This window comes from Saccopteryx leptura, chromosome 3 (genome assembly GCF_036850995.1).
Source record: "Saccopteryx leptura isolate mSacLep1 chromosome 3, mSacLep1_pri_phased_curated, whole genome shotgun sequence".
NCBI lineage: Eukaryota > Metazoa > Chordata > Mammalia > Chiroptera > Emballonuridae > Saccopteryx > Saccopteryx leptura.
In genome coordinates this window covers 100,440,634-100,460,684 of record NC_089505.1, presented here as the reverse complement: position 1 = coordinate 100,460,684, position 20,051 = coordinate 100,440,634, and the positions used below count along the sequence as shown (strand labels likewise).

General features: G+C 45.1%; 1 protein-coding gene across 3 annotated transcripts; it reads right to left on the bottom strand.

Annotated features, from left to right (window-relative positions):
- Nucleotides 1-514: 514 nt before the first annotated feature.
- ELOA (elongin A) lies at nt 515-18,266 on the bottom strand. 3 transcript variants are annotated; one of them, XM_066375411.1, is made up of 11 exons: nt 18,102-18,266; nt 12,163-12,219; nt 11,120-11,226; nt 7,584-8,763; nt 7,085-7,199; nt 6,001-6,156; nt 5,797-5,894; nt 4,236-4,416; nt 3,823-3,934; nt 3,128-3,309; nt 515-1,969 (listed from the first exon to the last, which is right to left on the bottom strand). In XM_066375411.1, exons 1-11 carry the CDS (start codon nt 18,252-18,254, stop codon nt 1,908-1,910), a joined length of 2,403 nt encoding a protein of 800 aa, XP_066231508.1. In that variant the 5' UTR covers nt 18,255-18,266; the 3' UTR covers nt 515-1,907. The 3 variants fall into 3 exon arrangements, with proteins under 3 accessions (XP_066231508.1, XP_066231509.1, XP_066231510.1); XM_066375412.1 differs by having other exon boundaries at nt 4,282-4,416; XM_066375413.1 differs by lacking the exon at nt 18,102-18,266 and adding an exon at nt 14,489-14,565.
- Between the last annotated feature and the right edge of the window lie 1,785 nt (nt 18,267-20,051).

The following is a 20,051-nucleotide window of genomic DNA, read 5'->3' as shown; positions in this document are numbered from 1 at the left end:
CTTGAACACAGAGCTAAAAGACAAATTTAAGGTGGTAGACACCTTGAGGAAGCTATTCTAGGCACCTGACCCAGATGTTCATTTGGTTTTAGGTAAAAGGCTTCCTAATATTAGATTGGGGATAGGGGTGGAATGATATCAATCAAGAGGAATAATGCTTTACCCAATTAAAAAATACAGCAAATTAAAACAGAGCAATACTTATGTCCTATTGGAACAGGCACCCCGCACAGCAATGCACACTGAATGGTTGCTGCTCTGCACCTTCAAAGTTAGCCGAACTGAGGCCTCCAGGATGGCTAAAACCAGTGGGCTCTATATTCTGAGGGTTTTTTTTGTTCCTGAGAATTTTTATGGAAGTTTATTTGAGCCAAACTGAGGACATATGCCAGGGAGCAAGATTTCAAATGCTCCCTCCATTTTCTGAGTTTTTAGTGAGCTTGTTGAGGGGACTCAACAAGTTCCTCAGGCTGTCACTCTAATCACGTCCTCAGTTTACTTGTCAGGTTTCATAAGGATGGCACCTCAATTTATAGCATCTGCTTCCCCTGGGTCACAAGCAGGTGGGTTCCCACTAGCTCAGTGCTCTTCACAGCCACGGCCACTGACACTGTCCTAGCTCTGATCCTGCTCCTGAGTCAACTGGAAGGTGAGACCCTCCCTTCCCAAACCAGAGACACCCTTGCGGTTCTCCCCATCCTGACACTGCAGCTCAGACACTTGCTAAATTGGCTCTTCCCTCCAAAGTCTGGCTTAAACACTTGAAAAGCAGAAAGAGCTTCAGCTGCAAAGTTCTCTACAAAACATAGCAAATTGTGCTCTTCCAATCACATGATCTTACCTTTTAAAGAAAGCTAAAACAAAAGCAACTTCCAACATAGCATTACAACTTTTAAAACCATTCACTTCTAAAGTAATAATTCATGCGGATCAAGAGATTAAAGTGCTGGCTTTTAAAACTCCAAAGTTGTATTGGGGGGTGGGGGTGGGGCCACATAAAAGCCCTGCTGCGGATTTGTGTTTTTTTCCTGTGCTAGTGGGTGAAAGAAAAACAGGAGGAAAAAAAACAAACACTAAAAGTTTTGAATCAAACATTGAAAATTGTAAAAATGCTAGGGATCTGTGCAAATTGATCTCCCAGGGTTGTATCCTAGTGAGCCTCCAAAAAAAAAAGGGAGGTGGACTGGCAAAAAGGATGGGGGAAAGACTCGAGACCACTACAAACAACCTCCCTTAATAAATACTATTTCATGAATAAGAAAGAGATGCGCCTGCATAAAGAACTCAAAGCAACACTGAGCAGGGCCTCAGAGGGGCGGGGTCTAACCTGAACGCTTCCTGTCTGCAGGCTGCGGGCTCCCCAGCACAGGCAGCCCAGGACCCAGGAGCAGGCACCACACAGGCTCTGGGGATGCCCAGTCCTCCCTCTGGACCGGAGGCCACTCAGGAGAGCTGAACTGTGACAGGGGAATGGCTTTCATTAGGCTGTTGTCTAACTTTAATAAAGGACCCTGAAAATAAAAGGCTAAGTGTATGATAGACTAAGACAAAAATCAAAAACAAAAAACCTGGGGGTAATATAAATACAATCTGGGGAAATATTTATTAATTAAAACTATCTTATAGTTTACAAAGAAGCTAGACAACAACAAAAGTATAATTGACCTTAAAATGCTCAGTGAGACTGAGGCTTCACATCTTCTTCAGAATCTGAAGTATTCTGCAGGCGGGAGGCAGTGGCTGCGGCCCAGAGTCACCGATGCGACACCTGTGACCTGTGCAGGATTCGGAGACCAAAGCTTCCACAGAGCAAAAGGTTCAGGTCTCCTTTGGAAGTTCCATTCCCCATCCCCCACTGTCCTTATCTTCGTCACTCCCAAATTCCATCTCCAAGGCAAGTCCTCAGTTTATCGTCGGGAGAATCTGTTCTTGAAAGCTTTAATCGTCTTAGCCATCATGGGGGCAATTTCTGTGAGAAAAAAAAATACGGCCATTGTTTCAGATCCATGGCAGTGAGACATATACCAGCAGTGCTTTACAGTCAACGCCCAAGTCCCGTCTCTCTTGGCTCTGCACCAGCAGACAGACAGAGGCAAGTGGTAGCTGTCTGCTAATACTGCAATAAAAGTGGCCGCACAGAGCTGAGCCAACTTGCCCCTGGTTGTACAGTAAGTGGCAGAACTGGAATTCAATCCAGACTCTAAAGGCCATGCTGAGCCATAATTTAACACTACCTCACCAACATCCAAACCAGCAAAAAGCACACCCTTCCCACCCCCGTTTGTCCAGGGTAGCAACAGGTCTAACACAAACTAAATACAAAACCACCTAAGGACCGGTTAACCTGAGCTCAGCTAAAGCTTAAGCCAAGACTCCTACCCTCCCATGGGCTCTGAAGTAAATACAGAATAATGCTTTTAAGTTAGAACACCTCCTTAGAATACTGGGCATTCTAAGGGAATCAAGTTAATAAAATACAAAACAGATCCGCATAGATATAAAAAATACCTGGAAGCTGGGGTTTTAAGGTTATAAAATCTCAATAAGAACTATTACCATTGATCTGCTCTTATGCTGTAATCTTCAAAATAAAACTTGAATATTTTTGAATTGGTATGTTTAATAAAGTTATCCTTAAAAAAAAAAATCTCAATAAGATAAGACTATCATTTAGCTACCAATAATGGTTATAAACTTTACGTTATTGCCTGGAGAAAAGTTTATATTTAGGTTGAAAAAAAGGCAGAGTGCCAAAATGAATATTTACTGTGATCATTATTTAAAAGAAACACATGTGCCCTGGCCAGATAGCTCGGTTGGTTGGAGCGGCATCCCAATACAGAGGGGTTGCTGTTCAATTCCCAGTCAGGGCAGATACATACAGAAACAGATCATCAATGTTTCTGTTTCTCTCCCTTCCTCTCTCTAAAACCAATTAAACACACACACACACACACACACACACACACACACACACACATGCATTAAGAACAAAGCAGGGGAAAGGAGTCTCTGACATCAGACCAGAGACATATGCTACATCCAACACACAGATGATGCAGGGGTGATGGCAAAGGGGTTCTAATGCCAGTGTTGAATATCTGAGCAGATACATCAAGTTACTCACTCTTCACAGTCGGTTTCCTAGGATCATAGGAAACAGCGCTGCTGACCACAGGCACCAAGTGGGCACTGCTGGTGCTCGGGCCATCATAGGCTGGCTCCTCGGGGCTGGCATTAAAGCTATTGCTGCTGCCACTGCTGGAGGAAGCATGGCTGCTTCCTGTGGGGTACGGGGCTGGTTTAATCCTGCAACACAGAACACCGCTGGTTAATCACCAGCACGGGAAATCCACCTGCAGCACCAACAACCTGGGGCTGGCCTTCTGGAGGAAGACTCAGACCAGACAATTCTAGCACCCCAGATTATAGAAATGGCTCTGAGATGACAGTGGAGACCCTTCAGACTGAATGATAATCTCAACTAACTTTTCACTGTTTAGGTGTAAATCTGCATCAGGAAAATGCTAATGTGACTTAGATTAAATAATGCAGTCCTACCTTAACCCCACTGTTTAAATGGGGAATGGGAAAGCATAAGCAAATGACTCCCAGGAGCCGGGCCCTGTTCTCCACTTCATCTTGACCTCAGTGGCATGACTAACCACCCAGCCTGCACTGCACTCAAGCTGCAGCTCCAGAGCCGTCTGCACTGCCATTCGCCCCCAACATGAACTGCTTCCTGCACCTGGGCTGCTTCCCAGGGGGAGTGACAAGCTCCTGGACTCTCTTCCCCAAGCTCACAGAAACTAGAGATCGTACTTGATTTTCTCATGCATAGCTGCTCCTCCTGTTCCAAACTTCTCCTGCCTCCTTCGAACATCACGAGGGGGCTTGACCACAGAGTTGACAAAGGCCATCTTTGCTTGTCGGCCTGTGGAGAAATATGGAGATTAATACCTGCCTCTTGATGGTACTGTTACTTCAATAATCTACATTATTACCAAATAAAGGCTTTCCAAGGGCTCCCAAAGCTGAGGGTTCACCAACCCTAAAAACAGCTCTGTAGAGTAATGTGAGAAGTGGCAGAAAACCCACCCACCTCTGCCCTACTCCTGCAAGAGATTTAGGAGCCAGAGGCCCTTCATCAGCTGGGCCTACCAAGGCCCTGTTGTGGACCAGAGCAGAGCTCACTGTTTTGCCAGGCCCCATCCTGCCGGTCCCCCGCCCCTGACCTTTGGGCTTATTGGCATGTGCAGAGCGGATATTCTTTGTCAGTACTTGTAGCCGCTGCTCTCGGGCATCCTGAAGCCGCAAGTACATCTCTCGCCACGACTCATACTCTTCTGGCCTTTCTTCCTTAAAGTCTCGGTGACAGTGAACTTTCCATAATTGATCTGTTTCTTCAATTAATACCTACAGCCAGAACCAGGACATCATTTATATGCAAGCACTCTTATATATCTCTTTTTCACCTTTAATCACCTAGGGTTTCCTAATGATTTTTTGGTCTGCATAGAATTACATTAAAATATAATGGTTCTAGAAAAAAAGCCAAGTCACTAAATTAAAGTTAAACGTGAGGTAATGTATTAGCTGCTTTTAATGGTTTGTGTGGGTAGGAGACACCACAAAACAAGTTGAGATCAGTCTTTTCCTTTAGAGAAATCAGTGAAAGGTAGAACCAGAATGAGATCAAATCCAGGCATTTCCCAAGTACTACACTGAACTGTAGTGGCCAGGGCCACCTAAGAAGGATGTTCTAATTCAGGGGTCCCCAAACTACGGCTCATGGGCCGCATGCGGCCCCCTGAGGCCATTTATCCGGCCCCCGCCGCACTTCCAGAAGGGGCACCTCTTTTATTGGTGGTCGGCAAGAGGAGCATAGTTCCCATTGAAATACTAGTCAGTTTGTTGATTTAAATTTACTTGTTCTTTATTTTAAATATTGTATTTGTTCCCATTTTGTTTTTTTTACTTTAAAATAAGATATGTGCAGTGTGCATAGGGATTTGTTCATAGTTTTTTTATAGTCTGGCCCTCCAATGGTCTGAGGGACAGTGAACTGGCCCCCTGTGAAAAAAGTTTGGGGACCCCTGTAATTCCTTCGGTGTCAGAGCAGCAGCTAATGCAATCAAACAAGTATGTTCCAGCATTATGAGAAGGGCTTTTGGACACATCTCAGCACTTCTAGGAGACACCCAGCCATTTGTGCTCTTTTAAAACTCCACCAAAGCCTGACCTGTGGTGGCGCAGTGGATAAAGCATCGACCTGGAAATGCTGAGGTCGCCGGTTCGAAACCCTGGGCCCTGGGCTTGCCTGGTCAAGGCACATATGGGAGTTGATGCTTCCAGCTCCTCCCCCTTCTCTCTCTGTCTCTCCTCTGTCTCTCTCTCTCCCTCTCTCTCTCCTCTCTAAAAATGAATAAATAAAATAAATTTAAAACTCCACTAGACACTTGAGTGTTGACACAAAGCTCTGTCCCCGGCCTTGATCCCAGGAGCTGTGCTGCCAGAATTCTCCCTTGACCTTTGTGACTAGGTGAGCCCAGGGGAGGTGTGAGAAGTGTTTTCCTGCTCCCTCTGAATCCACCTTGATTCTAGCCCAAGAGGTTCACTTAAGATGGTAGAGGCAGATGAAAAAAACATTCTTGTTTAAAGGCCCACTGGCAAAACAAACAGAACAGTGACCCAACCAGTGGCCTGCCCTTCAGCTGCAGCAGATTCACAGACACAAAGCTATTTTTGGAGACAAGTCAGAAAACTGCCCTCTTCCCACCCAAACAGGATACTCACGTGATTGTATTCCTCTATACGATACAGCTGATCAGGCGTACACCTCTCTAAAACGGGTTCCAGAACAGAATACGGGACACCTCCTACTTCAAAGATTGCTGCAGAGAATCAAAGGTGAAAGCGTTGAGTAGCAGCCAAGCCATCGAATAATATGGTCCCAGTGCTGCAACGTGCTTGAGAGCAAGAGAGAAGCATGTGACTTACAGTCAATGTTGTTTTTAAGTACTCGGATGCACAGCTGGTGCAAGGTCATCATTTTGGGGAGATAGGCACACTTGGAACCAGAATACACCTGCATCTTAGAATTCATTCTCCTTCCAGTGAACCCAGCTTCTTCCTCTTCCTGGGGAGAAGCGTGTGCTGTAGCGTGAGAGAACAGGAACGTAAGTTACAAAAAAGGCTCTAAGCTAAATAGTAAAAACTCTCCTCCCCACCCCATTCCTCAGCCTCCCAGTTCCCTTTCTCAGAGGCAACAAGTGTTACCAGTTTCTTGACCATCCTTCCAGAGAGTCTATGCAAAAGCAAGCAAGTATGAATTTTACTCCTTTTTAACCAATTAATAACATACTACTATCATCATCTTCTCCATTTACCACATTTTAGAAACCACTCCATGTCAGTACACAGACTTTTCACATTTTTTATAGTTGCGCAGGATGCCGCTGTTAGTCTCTTGCTGAGAATCACTTACATGGTTTTCAATTCTTTTGCTATTAAAACTATACTTTTTTATTTATTAAAAATGTTTATTTTATTGATTTTAGAGAGAGGAAGGAGGGGAGACAGAAATGGAGAGAGAGGCAGGAACATCGATCTGTTCTGTATGTACCCTGACTGGGGATCGAACCAGCAACCTCTGCACTTTGGGATGTTGCTGTTACAAACTGAGCTATCCAGCCAGGGTGACTAGATTTTGTTTTTAAAAAATAAAAAGCTCATGCAGAACATATAAAATAAAAGGCTGCTAATAACAGTAGCAGCAAAGATTTACTTAACACTTACTATGTTCAGCTGAGAGATTTATCAGCTTTTAATCCACTTAAGAGCCCTATGAGGCAGAAACCAATTATTATTTCCATTTACAGAACATGTAACTGAAGTCCACGGAAATCAAGTTATTACCCAAGTTCATATAACTTGTAGAAGCCAGAGCTGGATTCAAACCCAATACATCAAACTCTAGAGCCTGCGTGATTAGGAAACGTACCAAAATCTGATGCCAGATCATGATTGAATTTTTAAAATCTTTCTCCCATTAAAAAAAAAGAAAAAAGATATAGAATATTACCTTTCCGCTTTGGTTGAAAGGAGGACACCAAATCGAGAGAAGGAAGTGGCCGGTAATTGGCCTGGATCACAGGTAACGGGAGGTCTGGCAACACGGGCAGTACATCGGTGGGGGCCTGCAGAGGGAGACCAGTAACTGGAGAGCCTTTTCTACACGCACAGCTTCCCTTCCACTCCATCCCAGCAGTGCTGGCCAGGAGCACGTCATAGGCAGAGCCAGGCTGCAGCACGGGGCGAGAGTCCTGTCTGACCGCCTAAGTCAGGAAATACACAGAGATGGGCCCAGCACAACGGGACACCTCAGCAAATATTTTCCTTGCCTACTCCCTAACCCTGGGAGCTAGAGAGGCTTGAAGGAAATTACTTATACTGAAATTAAACAGGACACATAAAAAGCCAGCCAAGCAAAACAGCAGTGGGAGTGGGGGGTGGGGTGTCTTGGGAGCTCCACAAAGCCAGACACTCTGAATGGGAAGCCACCAAGGGGCTGAAGGGGTTACCTTTCTCGGCTTGGCTGAATTGGCTCCAGCCGGCTGAAGCTTCTCTGACTTGTTTTCGTTCACCTTAGGTAATTTCTGAGCTGAGTCCAAGTTTTTACTAGTGCTTTTCGAATCATTTTTTTTAAGTCCCTTTCCTCCAACAGTCGCAGCAGAGGATTTCACAATCTTTTTCTTTTTCTTCCGGGGCTGGTCATAGCTGAGGTATGACTCAAAAGACATGGTGGGCTGCTCAAATTCATCATCCATATCTGCCTCCTCAACTTTAGGGAGGGAGCCCACTGACTTTCTATCTGAATGAGTTTTCGCTTTCCCTTCCTGAGTCTTTAGGTTGTTAGAAAGCTTCTCTTTTGTCTTGGGCGGCATGTCTCCAGTCCCCTTTCCTGTGTCTAAGCTGTGTAGACTTTGCTTGTTTTTGTCAGATTTGGTTTTCTCTGAGTCTTTGTGCTTTTGCTTTTTAAGGTGGTTGTCTGAAGCAGTCTCCAAGGGGGATGGAAACTTCTTGGAGCTGCCCTCTCTTCCCTTCTCTTTCTTGCTACCACTAGAGGGCAGCTTTTCCTTTGTGCCATCCCCTGACAGGGGCCTCCGGGTTTCCTCTTTGGAGAAGGCCTTGTGGGATCTCTCTCTGCTCAAGGATGACTTTTCGTCTCCCCTGGCATCCACTGGACGTTTTTCTTTATGGGAAGATTTGTGCTCTTTGTTCTGACTCCCAGTCCCTTTCCCCTGGGGTTCACCCAGGTGTCTTTCCTGACTGACCCCCAGTCTGTCCTGAAAGGCATTACTGTGGCCCTTCCCAGGCTTCTGGTGTAGCACGAAGGGCTCGTGGTCCTCATCTGGGGATCTGTAAGGGTCCATGGACAGCCGGTGAGGACTGCTAGATGACGGAGGGGACTGAACATGGCCGTAATCAGAAGATTCGTGGTCTGAAGAGTAAACTGGTGAAACCCGGTGGCCTCTCTTTTGCTCGTCTCTCCTCTCGTGACTATGAGACACTTTGTGAGGTCTTTCGAGCTCTGATAATTTTCTGTGTTTTTTCTGTCTGTGGTCAGGACTATACGGTTGGCTACCAGACGCTTTCCAGTTTTCTTGGTAGTGCACCTCCATCTCCTCCTTCTGAAAAGCATCCCTGGGGCGCTTTCGGGAATTGTTCTTCTCAACGTCCTGCTCATCGGGGTCAGTGTTTCTAAATAAAAGAAAACGCAGATAAAGCAGTTATAAATCTCAGTGTGATCCTTGTTTAGAGGACAACGTCATGGAACCTGAGATCACAAAAGAGCTGAAGAGAATGCAGTTAGAAACAAGGTCTTGAAAAGAAGGTAAATGTTCTGCTCAAAATAAAGGGAATTGAGCCTGACCAGGTGGTGGCGCAGTGGATAGAGCATTGGACTGGGATGCGGAGGACCCAGGTTCGAGACTACAAGGTCGCCAGCTTGAGCGCGGGCTCATCTGGTTTGAGCAAAAGCTCAGCAGCTTGGACCCAAGGTCGCTGGCTCAAGCAAGGGGTTACTCTGTCTGCTGAAGGCCCGCGGTCAAGGCACATATGAGAAAGCAATCAATGAACTAAGGTGTCGCAACGAAAAACTGATGATTGATGCTTCTCATCTCTCTTCGTTCCTGTCTGTCTGTCCCTGTCTATCCCTCTCTCTGACTCTCTCTGTGTCTTTCTCTGTGTCCCTGTAAAAACAAACAAACAAACAAAAAAAATAAACTTCATTTAAAAAAATAAATAATAAAGGGAAATGAGGAATGTGTTCTGCTCAAAGACACACAACTAAGTTTTTTTGTTTTTGGTTTTTTTTTTGTGAGAGAATAAGAGAGAGAGAGAAAGCAAGGGCAGACAGAAAGGAAGGGAGAGAGATGAGAAACATCAACTCCTAGTTACAGTGCCTTAGTTGTTCATTGATTGTTTTCTCATATGTGCCTTGATGGGGGCAGCCGAACCAGTGATCCCTTGGTTCAAGCCAGCAACCTCTTGTGCAAGCCAATGACCATGGGGTCATGTCTATGATCCCACGCTCAAGACAGCTACCCCACGCTCAAGCCAGTGACCCCGGTGTTTCAAACGTGGGCCCTCAGAGTCCCAATCCGACACTCTATCCACTGTGCTCCTAGTCAGGCTGTTTTGTTTGGGGGGGGGGGGGTTGAGAAGGATCATGCTGACAATCCCATGCTAAAGCCAGGAACCTCAGGGTTTTGAACCTGGGTCCTCAGTGTCCCAGGTTGATGCTCTATCCTCCATACTCCCAACAGTCAGGCAACATGCAACTAAGTTTTAAAACTGGGAACTCAAATATTCAATAAATGGAAAATGATGAGTTTAACTGCAGGATAAGAAGAATATCAAATATCTTGCGGACATGAAATGCTTAACACTGGGACACAAAAAAAGTTGTTATATATACTATTCATTTGCAACTACCTAGTAAGCCTTTGAGTAAAAAGTTAGAAAGAAACATACCAAAATGTTAATAATCCTTATTTTTGGATGGTAGGTTATAAGAAATTTTGATCATTTCTTTTTTTTTTTTTACAGAGACAGAGAGAGGGATAGACAGGGATGGAGAGATGAGAAGCATCAATCATTAGTTTTTCATTGCGCATTGCGACACCTTAGTTGTTCATTGATTGCTTTCTCATATGTGCCTTGACCGCGGGCCTTCAGCAGACAGAGTAGCACCTTGCTTGAGCCAGCGACTTTCGGTCCAAGCTGGTGAGTTTTTGCTCAAACCAGATAAGCCTGCACTCAAGCTGGCAACCTCCAGGTCTGGAACCTGGGGCCTCGGCATCCCAGTCCGATGCTCTATCCACTGCGCCACCGCCTGTCAGGCTGATCATTTCTATTTTTAATTTTTTTCTAATAATTCTGCCTGACTGATGGTGGCACAAGGAATAAAGTGGATAGACCATTGATTGACCCAGAATGCTGAGGTGCCAGATTTGAAGCCCCAAGGTCACTGGCTTAATCACAGGATCAAAGGCTTGAGTGCGGAGTAGCTGACTGGAGCACAGGCTCATTCACATGAGCCCAAGGTCTCTGGCTTGAGCAAGGGGTCACTGGCTCGGCTTGGGCCCCATGGTCAAGGCACATATGAGAAGCAATCAGTGAACAACGCAAGTGAAGCAACTACAAGTTGATGCTTTTCATCTCTCTCCTCTCTCAAATCAATAAAAAGTTTTCTTCTTAATATTCTATAATGATCATGCATTAAAAAGGTGGGTTTTTTATTGACTTGAGAGAGAGAGGAAGAAAAGAGAAACTTCAACTTATTCCACTTTATTTATGAATTCACTGGTCGATTCTTGTGTGTGTCCTGACTGGGGATCGAACCTGCAACCTTGGCACATCTGGACAAAGCTCTAACAAACCAAGCTATATGGCCAGGGCTGATCATTGATTACTTTTATACTTGAGGTAAAAAAATTATTTTAAATAAGAAGGCAGAGAAGGAATGATAAAAGAAAAACTTTTCTGTCCGTAAACACTCCAAATGCCATATTTAACCATGAAACTGAATAATCCTACAGAGTAATATTCTTACCGTTCCACAGGAACCAACTTCTTCCACTGGGCCACCAGATCCCTGGCAAAGTTTCCAACGTGCTCATGTTTTCGTAAGCTATTTACTGTTTTCCCAACCCCTGTCTCCTATAATTGGACAATGGAATTAATTGTTAGAGGGTTGTAGAAATAGGCTCACCATTTTCAAAGAAATCAGACCTGCTTTTTAACAAGCCAGTAACTTCCTTTCTAAAATACACCTTGCAAGTCTCAGTACAAAATTACTTTGTTTCTATACCCCAAACCTTAATGACACATAGTAGCAAAGCATACCAGATCAGAAGAGGAAATACTAAATTAAAAACACTTCTACAATAGTAACCAGATTTTTGGCAGGTGTTAGGCACTGAGCTAAGAGCTTTGCATACAGTATCAATCCAGGAATCTACAGCATCTTACAAAGAAGGAACAGCCTAAAGTCACAGAACTTGGATTTGAACCCAAGACTAGTTGGTGCCAAAGTCAGTGTTTCTTTAATTTTTTAGAAAAAAAAATTGAAATAAAATTCACATAACATAAAATTTACCATATTTTAACCATTTAAATTCTAAAAATATTTAATAGAGGAATGGAGAGAAAGAGAGACAGACAGAGACAGAAACGTGCCCTGACCCAACTTGTAACATCTGTGTATCTGGTCGATGTTTCAATAACCAAGCCATCGGGTCACGGCCATTTTAACCACTTTAAAGCTTTAAAGTGGTTTTTCAGTGGTTTCCAGGCACCCACAATATGGTGCAACAACCATCACCACTATCTAATTCCAGAATATTTCTGTCACCCTAGAAAGAAACCCTGTTGCTCCCAATTCTCCCCTGCCCCTGGCAGCCAATAATCTACTTTCTGCCTATGATCTGCCTATTTTGGACATTTATAAAAATAGAATAATTCAATATATGGTTTGTGTCTCGTATCTTTCGCTTCCAACGCCCATGTTCTTTATGGGCTTACTGTACAATTCCTCCCAGTGGAAAAGTGATGGGATACAGTGCTATTTAATATTTAAAGTTATAAAGTTCTTACCGCAAGAATGTCTACTGTAATAGGCAAGGCGGAGAGTTTCTTCAAATATTTTAATAGCTGTAGAGGGAATAAATAAACATTAGTTCCTATAAAATCATCATCATTCACTGGAACAAATAATACCTGATGGTTAAATACTTACTCAGTCTAAGTATTACATAGTAACAAATATGGTTATTATCCCTATTTTACAAGTGTAAAAACAGGCTTAGAAAAGGTAAGCTACTTGCCCTAGGACTCAACTTGGGCAAGATTCACCCATGTCTGTGGCTTTAAATTCCCTGCTTTCAACCACTTTGCTACATCAACGGGAAATGAGTTACAGAAGAGAATCAAACCTACCAACTCGAAGGAAAAGCATCAACTATCATTTTTCCCCAGTTTTGAGAGATAATTTTTTTTAGATTTTATTTATTCATTTTTAGAAAGAGAGCAGAGAGAGAGAGAGAGAGAGAGAGAGAAAGGGAGAGAGAAGGGGGGAGGAGCAGAAAGCATCAACTCCCATATGTGCCTTGACCAGGCAAGCCCAGGGTTTTGAACCGGCAACCTCAGCATTCCAGGTCGATGCTTTATCCACTGCGCCACCACAGGTCAGGCCTGAGAGTTAATTTCTGAGGAAGGTATCAACCTTACGAAAATTACCCATGGACCTGGCACAAAGGAAAATAAAAAGGACAGGAGGTCTCCATAAGAAAAGGATATCAAGTTTCCAGGCAGAGTCAATAGTGTCTAACAGAACTGTTTTTTTTAATACAACGGGAAGCCGAGACCAATTTCAAGTTACTGGAATCAGCATTGCCATTAATGGTGAACACCAAATATCTGGGTTGATTAGAAAAGCGATCTGGGTTTGGCCACATTTTCTTTCTGTAGTCCCTAAAACTAGGTCAATTTTAGGACAGCACTGCTGTTAAGACAGAGTTCCGGAGTCAAAGACAGGCTTTAGTTTGGCTCTATCACCTCCTTGCCAATTGATCTTGTGCAAGTCAGTAACCTCTCTGAACCTCATTTACTTCATCTGCAAAATAGAAACTGGATCCTGTTTGTACTTCACAAGTATGAGGATTCACTGAGACAAACCATGTATAGTCCTTAGACATAGTGTCTGGAATCCTATAAAAGTTCAATAAATGTTTATTATTAATCATTTCATTCATTTATACATCTGTGAACAGATCTTTAAATGTCTATCCTTGATTCTTAACCAGATATTCACCAGCCAATTCCTACTTGCTCCATTACCACCAAAAGTTGTGACTGGCCATGACTTTCTCCAGAAACTGTGTATGTACATGTAAACATATTATCACTAAAGAAGGTGCAAAGTACAAGTAGTTCAAAATAGATAACTGTGACTATCTTTACATGTTAGATAACAAGATCTGTCCTTTTTTCTTGTGTAGCCCAGGGTAAAATTAGTATGTCACAATGCTATAGGTGGAGTAGCAAGTATGTTTTTCTTGTCATTCTACTTCAATAATTAACGAATATGGTCACTACGCAGCTCACCCGGATCACAAGTGATAATACTGTTTGACCAGGAACAAATGAGAAGCCAAGTGGTAGCTATAGGGAGTTTCACCATCATAACTGAGTAAAAAGGATCCTCTACTTCAAATTTGATTACCACCAACATCTAACTTAGGAGAAAGTTTATGTGTATTTCTTGTCATCCCAGCTATGGGTACAAAGATTAATGCCAATTCCTTTTCTTGAGACTTGTTTGGAGGTTCTAGCAGGGGAACTCAGCTACTCGTATACCCTTGACTGAAGAACGGTCCTCTGCTCTAGCGGGAAAGGTTCTAGCGGGGAAGGTCATCCTCTTCGACCGAGTGCGCAGCTTCGGGAGGGACGCACACAGAGCGGTGAGGGAGGAAGGGGACACCCGCCTAGCCAGCCAAATCAGCCGAATCAACCCTGGCGATCAATAGGGTGACAGATGTCGCAGCCAGATCGCCCTCACATCCCCAATTCCTTTTCTTAAAGGAAAATTTAGAATCATTGAAAAAGTTAAAAATAGGTTCTCTCCTAATGCCATTCCCTGGAGGCATTTATATACCATCTACTGTGTGTGGGCTACTATGCTAAATTCTTGCATGTGTTACCTCATTTCATCTTCATTAGCCACCTCTATAAAGTGGATAGTTCTCTCTCTGTTTTATAAATTTTGAGCCCAGCGAGGTTAGGTAACTTGCCCAATGAGTTAGCAAGCATATCTACCACAGCCTTCACTACCAAGCCAGGAGAAACATCCAACATAACACCATCCTTAGAAGATAGGAACAGAAAATAGAGCTGTAGCTCATGTGCCTCTTAGCATACATACCCCATCAATGCAATAAAGCTCCTCCTTAGTATCACATTGTTAAACAGTTGACAGTCCACAGCATAAAGGAGGTCACCATGGCGACAAAGGGTCCTCAGGACCTCCAGGAAGCCAACCTTAAGGATAGGGCCAGAAGTCACTGAGGGTGTGTACCATCTCAAAGCCTGGCACTAACTGGAGGAGTAAATGCTACCTGTATAGTTTGCTTTGGATTAGTAGGGACAACTTAAGACCTTGGGAGATTTTCAAAATGATTTAGCCCAACCGAAGAGAAAAAAGGGCTTCAGAGCCCCTCTATTTTCAATGAGGTTCAAGAAAAAACTAAACAATAACAAGGTAAAAGCAAGCTGGGCATCCTCAGGTAGATGGAAACTTGTTATTAAACCAACAGACCAAATGCAGAGTTTGCAAGAACTGATAACAGGTCACTGAGAAATGTCAAACATTTGCATAATACATGCTTAGGAATTTCAGCTGTCTTCTGCACGCTCCTTCAACCCAAAGAGCAGATGATGTTCATAATGTTGACTCATTATTCTCCTCTTGCCATCAAACTGTTCTGAGTAGTTTTCACATTGAAAATGTAATGCTGGTCTCTTTTTTGGCTGCCAGAAACTCACTGAAGTGGACGATGAATGCAAACGTCAAACCTTTTATGAGAAGCAAATGGCCACAGAAGTTGCTGCTGATGCTCTGGGTGAAGAATGGAAGGGTTATGTGGTTCAAATCAGTAGTGGGAATGACAAACAAGGTTTCCTCATGAAGCAGGGTGTCTTGACCCATGGCTGTGTCTGCAGGCTGCTGAATGAGGGGCATTCCTGTTACAGGCCCAGGAGGACAGGAGAGAGAAAGCACAAATCTGTCTGGGGTTGCACTGTGGATGCCAATCTTGGTGTTCTCAACTTGGTCATTGCCAAAAAAAAGGGGGAGAAAGATATTCCTCTTCTCACTGATACTACTGTGCCTGTTGCCTAGGGCTCAAAAGAGCTAGCAGAATCCTCAAACTTTTTCAATTTCCCTAAAGAAGATGATGTCCTCCAATATGTTGTGATAAAGCCCCTAAATAAAAAAGGTAAGAAACCTTGAACCAAAGTGCCCAAGATTCAGCATCTTGTTACACAAACATTGGCCTGTTCCTCTGAAGAAACAGTGGACTAAGAAAAATAAGGAAGAGGCTGCAGAATATGCTACGCTTGGGGCTAAGAGAATGAAGGAGGCCAAAGAAAAACGCCAGGCTTAGACTCCCAAGAGATAGATAGACGTAGGCTGTCCTCTCTGAGAGCTTCTACCTCTAAGTCTGAGTCCAGTCAACAATGAGATTTTCTAAGAGTAATAAATAAAGGAACAAACATCAAAGATAAAATTAACACCAGGCAGGTACCTTTACCAGCCATGAATATTGTTTCCCATAGGAACCAACTAACCCTGGTGTCTGTCTGATACCTTTTCCCCAATTAAGTAAGCCTTGACCAATGATGAACTTAAAGGTGAAAACAATTACAGTTAAATGCCAATGTTCAATACCAGAAAATCACGAACATAGGTGTGGAATACACACTTCGGCTAATAATAGTTTGAAATCAAGATTTAGTTGCAAATTCAATACTGCTATATAATCACCTTAGCAATTTCAGGAGCAACCTGTGGGAGCTTGTTGGGTTAACAGAAGGTTGAGAAGGCCAGTGTGCCAGCTTGCAGTTTTCCCCCTGCAGTTGGCTCAGTTCTGAACGCCACCTATTGCGCCCTTTGCAAAAATGAACTCCCAACATTTTCTCATCTTATTAATGCTCACTTCATAACTTCATAACACAAAGCCAGAAGTTTAGGGTGACTTCCTATCTGGGAAGATAAAGCCCAAATATTGGCAATAATCACTAATAGTTCAAATAGGATGAGAAGTCAAATCTTTTCCTAGTTTGAAATTTCATACACAATCAACTACTAGAAAGCTACCTCAAAATGTAAATTCTAGTGGAAGAAGGACTATAGATACAACATGGTGCATTTTTTTAACCTGATAGACCAAAATTGGGGTTAGGAGTTGTTTACATAATACTATATTGCTTTAAGGTTTTAAACAGTCACAAACCTACAGTGTTCAGGAAAACAAGCTAGTACTCAGAAATAGTAAACAATAAATGTCCAAAACATGTTCTTGTAAAAAGAAAACTTGTGAATATTCTTGGCCACTAGGTAAGCCGCAATAGAAAATATAACAAAACAACTGAAAGTATTTAAGTTTCACAGATGAAATGAAATTTAAAACTAAAATGGCCTCCTAAATAAGTGGTCCTTTGAGCTAGGTGTGAATACAAAGAGTTAAAAAGTGCGCCTGATAGTGAGATGCTGTGTGCAGCCTTCAGAAACAGAGGGAAAAAACCTCATTTATGACAGGCTGGAAACAAGGTGACGAGAAAGGAGCCCTTCAAGAAAAATTGTGAAGGGTGGTGATTAACATCTACTGAGCACTTCCCATGAGCCTGGCACTTCTGCCTTTTAGTCTAGTCTTAGGAAGAATCAGCAGAGAATGTCCCCGACGTCCATGGCTCCTAAATGGATTGGAACCCAAATCTCACCACCACTTTATCTCCACCTGCTCCTCGATTACTTGCTCTTCAACTGGCATTCTGGAGTTTAGCGATCCAACTCTTAGAAACTAGACACTCTAGCTAGAATGCTGACAGAGAATGCCAAACCTTAGGTGTTTTCATCCACGTTTTTCAACTTTTAAGAATTCTAACTAACATCCCCCACTTTCCCAGACATTGAGTAGCTGGATAACTCATTCGGAGACTGAGAAGAATGTACTTAAGAAAACAGTTTAAAAAATAAAACTGAGTACAATTAAAAATGGTTGGCCATCACTCGCTGCAAAACGAGGAACGGTAGCTCTTACTTTTCCATCAGGGCCAAAGGAAATCTACTTGCAACTTCTAACCTCTCTCTCTCTTTTTTTTTTTTTTTTCTTCTTCCAACTACAACCTAAGTTTCTAGGCTATATACAGCTAGATGACGTGAGGTTTGTTTTATTTTTAAAAGGATTTACCCAGAAAGTGAGAAGATCCACGTTCTAATAAAGCCAGAAGGCAATAAAAACGTCTCTTAGAGACGCAGGACCACACACCAAGCCTAGACTCCATCATGCACAGACAGAACCACCTCCTCCCTCCGAACAAACATCAAAAGACACTAAGAAGCAAACACCTGGGAGGCAGGGACGGAGCGGGCAGCAGTTAACTGCAGGCGAGCTCTCCCGACCGGACAGCGCGGGCCCGGGACACAGAGGGAGGCTCGGGAGCCCCGGCGACACGCGGTGTCCGCACGGTGCGCGCCCCTGACCGCCGCGGGCGCCCCGGCCCGGCCCCGGGAGACGGGGAGAGGCCCCGGCCCCGGCCCGCAGAGACCCGCCACCGGGCGTGCGGGCTGCCGCCGCGTGGGCAGCAGCCAATGGCCGCGAATTCCCGACGCCAGGCTGCGAGCGCCGTGGGGCCCGGCTCCGGGTCCGAGCCCCCACGGCCCCTGCCGAGCAGGAGGGGCCGCGGCCGGGCCCACGACCGTTACGGGGCCGCGCCCGCCTAACGCCCGCCCCGCTCCGCGCTGCCCTCTCGCTCACCTTCTTCGGATCCGGGTTCGCGGCCAGTCGTGCCTGCAGCTTCTCCACAACTTGGAGCGCCGACTCTGCCGCCATCGCTGTCACTGGCGCGGCCTCCTCGCCGGAACTGGGCTCGCGTCGCGTCCGCGGGCCGCAGCTCCGCCCTCCGTGCATCCCCGGCGGAGACGGAAGCGCTACTGGCCCCTTCCGGGCCTCGGCGGGGCGGGGAGGTGCGGGCGCGGGGCGCTGGGCGCCGGCGGTTCCAGGCCCCGCCCCCAGGGCCGGCGGGGCCGGTCCCCGAGCCCCGTTCCGCGGCCGCGCGCACCGACCGCTGGAGCCGCCTGGTGGTCCCGGCGCGCTGGCTCCCGCTGGCCGCCCGCTCCTGGCCCTCGGCGCGCGGAGCCAAAGCCTGGAAGACCTTCTAGTGTCCCGTGAAGACGGAATGAGGCCACAGCGCCAGAACCTGGCTCTATAGACCCTAATCGCCCACCCCCCAGGGCGGCTGTGAGCCACGCCCTAATTAATACCTGTTAGTGGTCGCCGGGCTGGTCCGCCGCTGAGGGATCAAAAAGGATTAACGATTGCGACCCCTCTAGAGGTTGAGCGCTACCTTAATTTCAACCTCAGTACAACCCGATGAAACGAGTTTATATTATCCCCACTTTACTGATGAGGAGGAAACTGAGGCTCACGGAGACTAAATTAACATGGCATGCGGTCATGTAACAGGAAAGGTGTGAAGCTGCAGTTTGAATCTAAAGGTCCACTGTGAGCGCACATCTCTGAATAGATCAAGGAATTGAGGCCCGGAGAAAGGGATTTGTGAAGTTAAACAGCTTAGCTACCTGAGGTAATAGCTTGTGTCTCGATTTCCCCCCAAACCCTATCTGGTACATAGGCACCAAACGAATACTTCATGAGTGAATGAATGCATGGATGGATGGATGGATGGGTGGGTGGATGGATGGATCTTTTCTCTGAAGCAGTAGGACCTGAATGAGACCAGCCCAAGACACCATCCTTGAGGGTACCTATTCTCATCCTAGGAGCATTAAATTTTAGTTATGATTGCCCTGGCCAGGTAGCTCAGTTGGTTAGAACATTGTCAATAAGCCAAGGTTGCAGGTTGGCTCCCAGGTCAAGGTACATACAAGAAGCAACCAATGAATGCACAAATAAGTGGAACAACAAATTGATCTCCCTCTCTCCAAGTCAATCATCAATCAATCAAAACAATTATAAAATAAAGGAGCAACCAATGAATACATAAATAAGTGGAAAAACAAATCAGGGTTTCTCCCTCCCTCTCTCTAAAATCAATGAATTAAATTTTAGAAAAGAGCCCTGGCCGGTTGGCTCAGCGGTAGAGCGTCGGCCTAGCGTGCGGAGGACCCGGGTTCGATTCCCGGCCAGGGCACACAGGAGAAGCGCCCATTTGCTTCTCCACCCCTCCGCCGCGCTTTCCTCTCTGTCTCTCTCTTCCCCTCCCGCAGCCAAGGCTCCATTGGAGCAAAGATGGCCCGGGCGCTGGGGTTGGCTCTGTGGCCTCTGCCTCAGGCGCTAGAGTGGCTCTGGTTGCAACATGGCGACGCCCAGGATGGGCAGAGCATCGCCCCCTGGTGGGCAGAGCGTCGCCCCTGGTGGGCGTGCCGGGTGGATCCCGGTCGGGCGCATGCGGGAGTCTGTCTGACTGTCTCTCCCTGTTTCCAGCTTCAGAAAAATGAAAAAAAAAAAAAATTTTAGAAAAGAACAACTAAGCAGTTTAAAACAGACTTAAAATACCAGCACTGAGGGGTGGGTGGAAGTGGAAGAGGGCAAAGGGGGAATAAATGGGGACAGAAAGAGACTTGACTTTGGACAATGGGTGCACAATACAGTACGCAGATGATGTTTTGTTGAGTTGAAATCTATATGGTTTTGCTAACCAACGTCACCCCCAATAAATTCAATTTTAAAAAGCAGCGTTGCCTG

What these genes read in the sequence shown, in the direction of transcription:
- ELOA (XM_066375411.1), bottom strand. Translation starts at nt 18,254, where the DNA reads ATGCACGGAGGGCGGAGCTGCGGCCCGCGGACGCGACGCGAGCCCAGT. An exon ending in TTACAGTAGACATTCTTGCG is followed by an intron (nt 11,227 to 12,162) that starts GTAAGAACTTTA and finishes GTCCAATTATAG; the next exon opens with GAGACAGGGGTTGGGAAAAC. An exon ending in ACTTAAAAACAACATTGACT is followed by an intron (nt 5,895 to 6,000) that starts GTAAGTCACATG and finishes GATTCTCTGCAG; the next exon opens with CAATCTTTGAAGTAGGAGGT.